At 33.8% G+C, this 6,839-nt stretch overlaps 1 protein-coding gene across 1 annotated transcript; it reads right to left on the reverse strand.

The window, feature by feature from the left end:
- Positions 1-4,801: 4,801 nt before the first annotated feature.
- LOC139864960 (non-classical arabinogalactan protein 30-like) lies at positions 4,802-6,531 on the reverse strand. Its single transcript, XM_071853516.1, has 2 exons — positions 6,110-6,531; positions 4,802-5,201 (listed from the first exon to the last, which is right to left on the reverse strand). The coding sequence occupies exons 1-2, from the start codon at positions 6,528-6,530 to the stop codon at positions 4,879-4,881; spliced, it is 744 nt and encodes a 247-aa protein (XP_071709617.1). The 5' UTR covers position 6,531; the 3' UTR covers positions 4,802-4,878.
- Between the last annotated feature and the right edge of the window lie 308 nt (positions 6,532-6,839).

Consider the following 6,839-nt stretch of genomic DNA (forward strand, 5'->3'; position numbering starts at 1 on the left):
TGAAACAATCGGATCGCATATGGTATTCCCGATTAAGTGATTACTTGATAAGAAAAGGGGTATACAAATAATCTTATTTGCACATGAGTTTTTATTGTGAAAACAATGACCGGATATATATCGTAGTTATTTATGTCAATGGTCTTAACATCATATAAACAAATAAAGAGATCTATGAAATCATTCAACTTCTAAAGAATTAATTTGAAATGAAAGATCTTGAAAAACCAAGTATTACCTTGGATTGAAAATTGAGCATATGCCTAATGGTTTACTTGTATATCAAACAACTTATACCGAAAAGATTTTAAAACATTTTTTTAAACACAAAACCATTGGTTGTTAGATCACTCAATATTGACACTGATCCATTTAGTCCATGTGAAGATCATGAAGATATTCTTGGACCAGAAGTACCATATCTTAGTGCAATTGGAGCTCTTATGTATCTTACAAATTGTACAAGACCTGACATTTCTTTTGCAGTTAATTTGTTGGCAAGGTTCAACTATGCTCCTACCAAAAGACACTAGAATGGGATCAAACACATATTTCGATACCTTCGAGGAACTACTGATTTAGGATTATTTTATTCTAACGAATCAAAACAAGATTTGGTTGGTTATTCAAATGCAGGTTATTTATCTGATCCACATAAAGCTAAATCTCAAACTGGATATGTATTCCTAAATGGAGGTACTGCAATATCATGGCGTTTTAAAAAACAAACACTTGTGGCTACATCATCAAATCATGCCGAAGTGATTGCATTAAATGAAGCTAGTCGGGAATGTTTTTGATTGAGATCAATGACACAACTCATTACTGATTCTTGTGGACTAGAACGCGATAAAAGTCCAACAACTATCTATGAAGATAATGCAGCTTGTATAGCACAGGTGAAAGAAGGGTACATCAAAAGTGACCGAACAAAACACATACCTCCTAGATTCTTCTCATACACTCAAAATCTCATTAAGGACAACCAGATTGAAATGAAATATGTTCAATCCAGCAAAAACTCTGCTGATCTTTTCACGAAAGCACTTCCAACTGCTATTTTCAGAACACACGTTCATAACATTGGTATGAGGCATGTTCAAAAGATGTAACAGCTAAAGGGATGTCTACTTGAGGGGGAGTCAATCTTTTTCCCTTAGCTAAAGTTTTTCCCCACTGGGTTTTTTTTAGCAAGGTTTTTAACGAGGCAGTATTAGTTTATTTCTAATGAAGCAAAATTGCTATCCAAGGGGGAGTGTTATAATATATATAATATAAATATAATAGAGTGGATAGTCAATTTTGATACACAAAATTAATGTTATTGTATTACCTAAAGTACTTGAATTCTTGCTATAAATAGACTTTCAAGTAAGCATAATACTTGCTCATTCTTACAAGAATTATTTCTCTCTTTTCTCTCATTAGTATTCTACTCTTTTATTACTAGAATTTTGTAGTAAGTTTAGGCTACCAATGTTGTTATAAACAATTAAATTACAACATATTTGATTTTATTTGTACTTTATCTATTTATTGCTTTAATATTAGAGGTTGCAAAGTTGTTCATAGTCGGCGCCTTTTGAAGCATAAGCTCTTTCTTTTTCTAGTGTACGCTTCTTAGTTTGGTTAAGAAGATAGAAAGGATTTTCTCTCTTTGTTAGTAAAGTTAACTTTTGTTGGAATTTCTTACTTGTAATTTTTGCTAACTTCTTGCTACTCTTTTAATGTGATTTCGACTTTTAAATATAACTAAGTATGAGTATTAATCAGTTATCGATTTTTTTGTTCAAATGAGCGATAGAAAACCATGAGGGTGGTGGTGGCATGGTAAGACCCTGACCTTCCAATGTGGAGGTCAAGGGTTCGATTCCTTGCACCCACAAAGTTATTCTCCCTCGTGGCCACGGAGGTTCGCCTGCAATGACTTCGGGCTACTCGAAAGCGGGTAGTCGCCCTAGGATTAGTCAGTTAAAAAATATTGGATATCCAGGTTACCAAAAAAAAAAAATGAGCGATAGAAAAGAATGTCATATCACCTACATTAATGACACTTTTCTTATTAACAACATGTATGAGTTTGAGGTTTTGGAAACGGGTTTGGTTTTTAGTCAATCGTATGGGTTGGGTTCTAATTCTCATTGTGAGAATTCCATGTCATCTTCTTTTGATGTAGGTAAGGGATTGAGACGTACGTTTTTTGCTTGTTCGGAATTTACTTGTAATGGGTTTTGTAGGGATTGGGTCACTAAGAACAAGAAACATCAGGTTCCTGTAATTAAGAAGGCTTCGTTAAAAGGTGGCTTAGTGAAACCGAATCTTGAAAAAGGTACGAAGAATAAAGGAGCTATGATAATGATGACTTAGATTTCGGGGAAACGGGGCAAAACTTGTTTTTTGAGGCGTCAAGCGTCATTCAAGAAGATAGAGATGGTAATCTTGGTTTTTTTGAGATGGTAAGCTTGGCCGGAATCTACTCGTGGTTTTCTTTCAGGTTGCTCTTTAGGCATTCGGTTTGGTAACGTTCTCTTGATCTTCTGTTGGGTCGTGGTGCGCTTGTTTGAGGGAGTCGGTCGGTGCTTTTCTGGTAGGATGTCAGTGGTTTGTTTGTTACGTTGTTTAGTTATTGTCATGTTTAGTTGCGGTGGCAGTCAACTCTCCCGATCGTCAACGCTAGTTTTTATTTTATTTGTTTGGTGCAATCAGTATTTAGGTTTTCTATTTGGCGTGTTCTTTGCAAAGTGCGTCTTCACCATGTTGGTGGAAGCGTTTGTTTAATGTTACATTTCTTTGTCGCTTGTAAGCCTTTGTTTAGATTATATATTTTTTTATCAGTTATTCTTGTTGATGTTTCGATCTCTTTAACGTTATTGTTTTTTGTCAAAAAGATCTCTTTAATATTATTGTTTTTTGTCAAAAAAATAAAAATAAATAAATAAATAAATAAAAATACTGTAGTCTATTTATAGAGGACTACTTCTATAAAAATAATACTCAGATTTGTTTACATTATTATGTTAATGCTACGAATAACAAGCAACCATTCGTTAGTTATATATTTAAAGACTATAACAAGAAAACCATAATTTGAGGAAATGCTTCACTAATCACTAGTCACTCTACTTATTTGTTAGCCATCCGAAAATAAAGAATAATAAAGACAAATAACAATAGCACCGCTAGGGATGGCAATGGATCGGATATGGATCGGATGATGTCGTATCCATATCCATATCTATTTAGTTTTTGTTCATCCATATCCATATCTATATCCATTTAATTTTTTTCATCCATCCATATCCATATCCAATGGATTAAGCGGGTTAATGGATATCCAATCCAATGCATATTTAAAAAAGTGTTATAAATTTCCGAATATGTTATATAAATAAATAAAAACGTAATATATCAAACATATATATAACGTGTAATCTTTGTCGAAGATACAACACAATTCGTGAAATATACTATTTAACATAAACTATGACAAACTAAACGTGTAGTTTGTATATTTATTTGCTAAGATATGGGTGTTTTATTGTAATATATGGATAATGGTAAATGCATACATAGTTTATTCATTATATGGTTCGAAGCAAAATGTATGGGTGACGGTAAATGCATATGTAATAGTAAATGTGTTTGCATATATCTATATTTATGTATTTATATATGTATTTCGGGTGGTAATGGATATATCCATGGATGATATTTTTCATCCATATCCATATCCATATCCATATCCATATCCATATCCATATCCATATCCATATCCATATCCATATCCATATCCATCACCATATCCATCACGAACCGGGTGGATCGGATGGATATCCATTGAATCGGATGACCATTGCCATCCCTAAGCACCGCTCCACAATTAGTTCTCAAAGATCACCCTTCCAATTACAATTAAAATTACAATAACCAAAGTACTCGTAGTAGCTAGGAATAATTATTATTTCCTCTATCTAAAAGACATAGAGAAAATGAATAGTGAACTTCACAAAGCTACAACAAACTTTTTTTTTTTAAATTCAACCACACTTTTTACAATAGTTAACTTTATAATTTTTATAAACTTACCACGAACTTTTCACAATTTATAATTTAACCCTAAAACCTCTAATTCATTATAAATCGATCACATAATTATATTATATTATATTATATTATACCTATATACTCAGTGGAGGAACTAGAACATGGGGTGGATGCGAAAATTTAATAATTTTTTTATTTTCAGCGGGGGTAAACACTAATAAAAATCTTATTTTTTTGTAAAAAAAAAAAAATTAGTGTAAAAGTTTTTTTATCCGTTAAATTCACGTGGGGCGGATACTCCATCCGGGTTACTCTAAGCTCCGTCCCTGTATATACTAAAAGGTAAAACCTTATAATTAGTGAAATTTATGGTTTCTCTAATTTTACAACAAACTTTCAATCTTCCGTAATTCAACCACAACCATTATTATTATTATGGTTTAACTTTACGTTTATTAGAAATCAAACACATAACATTCCATTTACTAAGAATCAACCACATAACTTTTCATTTATTACAAATCGTTAATGTTGCTACTATTAATATAATTGTTATTGTTATGTTATTGTTATTATTTGATTTTTTTATACTTAGTTTTTTTTCTTTTTTTTTTTTTTTTTCAATTTTTTTTTTTTTTTTTTTTTTTTTGTTGCCTATTTTAGTTTATGTCATTTGCTTCTATTTTTTTATTTACTTTTCATAATCGAATTTAGCTAACGTTCTTCCGCTGCATTGCGAGGGCGCCACAACTAGTTTTATACTAAAATCATAAAAGTTCAGACATCACCCCTTAACAGACTTTAATTTGATAAATCAGTCCTTCAACTTTCACACTAAGCACACGGGGTTTTGGAAGAGGCTTCAAATGCAAATGGACCCACACTGAATACATCATAAGGAAGTGGTTTAGTATCAGGGCTAGACGACGGTGGCCTTCTGCTAGGGACCAACAATGAACCCTTGACTCCAGCATGAAGATCAGTGGGCGCATTGCATGTAGCCATGGGTGAGGTTAACAGGCTCACCCTGCATGTGTGGGACCCATATGTGGTCAAAGTTTTTGGAGGTTTGATGAAAAAGTACCCGTTCTTGTCAGTTGTACCTTTGACCCTCAGTGGGTACTTTGTGTTGTTGCATGTTAATAGCACCTCAGCTCCTGTCAATTTTCAATCAAATTTAAAAAACAAATAAAAATTATTATTACTTTCATGCATTTTTTTTAAAGCGAATGTGATCACTCGAGGAGATTAAAGATCTCCCGTTTCAACTATACCGATCAGCGATAATAACCCCGTCTCCCATCGCTGCCGGGAGGAAACCTGATCCAGGCACGGTCAAGTAACACTTTTTAAGCGTGATAACAATGTTACAATTTAGAAAACGTTTTTTATTCAGAAAAATGCTTGATGAGCAGTGCCTACTTGTACCACTAATTGTATCATCAAGGAAGTAGCGGAACTTGAACCCGAATAAAATGGGACAAGTATAAATATTTAATAAATTTTTCATTATTAGCATGTTAAACACAAAAAAAACCTTATTTTCCATTAAAGTTTTTTATTTTAAATAAATTTAATTAATTTGTTACTGAGTTGTACACTTGTCAATTGTTACTGAGTTGTACACTTGTTACCAAGCAACAAACACTATTTTGTGCTTTATTTAATTGCACAATAATATAAATATAAATGGGTTAAATTTCTGTAATTTCACAAATGTCACATTCTCGATTTGTACAGTACAAGTTATAAATTAATAATGCATTTAAGAGTTGTACCTAAATTTCTACTTTATATAACCCAAATGATGTCTTCAAAATATGGATTTAGATTGACACAATTATAGCACGGTTAACTTGTACGTTACAACACACCAATGCATTGATAGGCATGTACACAAAATTAAGCCCTACAATCAGCTGATCTTGTAACATGTAAGTTCTACTACTTCAAACTACAGACCTACAGTTATTCATAGCTGAGTTGTACTGTACAAGTCAAGAATGCGTAGTTGCTACACATGCATGCATGCATTAATGTTTCTTTACAGAAAATGAAAGTATACCTTGAAGAGGGGTGGCACCAAGTAGTGTGTCAATTCCTTTGTACTTGCAAGCCTTGCAGTAAACAACACCCTGAACCGCCACAAGCTTCCTGGCCGGAATCGGAGCAGAGACAGGAGCCGGTGAGATAGTCGGAGGTTTAACGGCCGGAGACGGAACAGGGGGTTTGGCCGGCGCGTGTGATAAAGGTGGAGGAGCGGAAACTTTTTTGTGGTGATGTGAATGGTTGTGGTGGTGGTGGTGAAGAGGTGCCGGAGCTGCCACCGGTTGGTATGACGGCGCGTGATGTGGTGACATAGCTAAACTGACATCAAAAACAGTATTGTAAGCAACCGGGAGTATCCGCATGTTTTTGGCGTTCACATGTATGAACAAGAATGAAGTCAGGAGTAGTATTGAGACCAAAACCCTAGAAGAAGACATTTTGGAGTGGTGTGTGATGATGGAAAATTGGTGGTACATGGCACATGCTTTATATATAGAGAATTGGATAGAGGTGGTTCTTTAGATTTTACCGTTGGATGGGCCCTACTAAGTTTAAATTTTAAACATTTTACTTAAGTTTTTTTTTAATGGTAATCAAATAAAATATGGTGATGATTCGTACACCACCAAAATTATCCATACGCCACTAAATATGCAATACAGTCTTGTACTGTGCAACCCTCTAAAACATATTTAGTGGTGTATGGATAATTTTTAGCGGTGTACGAATCACTCCCCAATCAAATA

This window comes from Rutidosis leptorrhynchoides, chromosome 8, assembly GCF_046630445.1.
Source record: "Rutidosis leptorrhynchoides isolate AG116_Rl617_1_P2 chromosome 8, CSIRO_AGI_Rlap_v1, whole genome shotgun sequence".
Classification (NCBI taxonomy): Eukaryota; Viridiplantae; Streptophyta; class Magnoliopsida; order Asterales; family Asteraceae; genus Rutidosis; species Rutidosis leptorrhynchoides.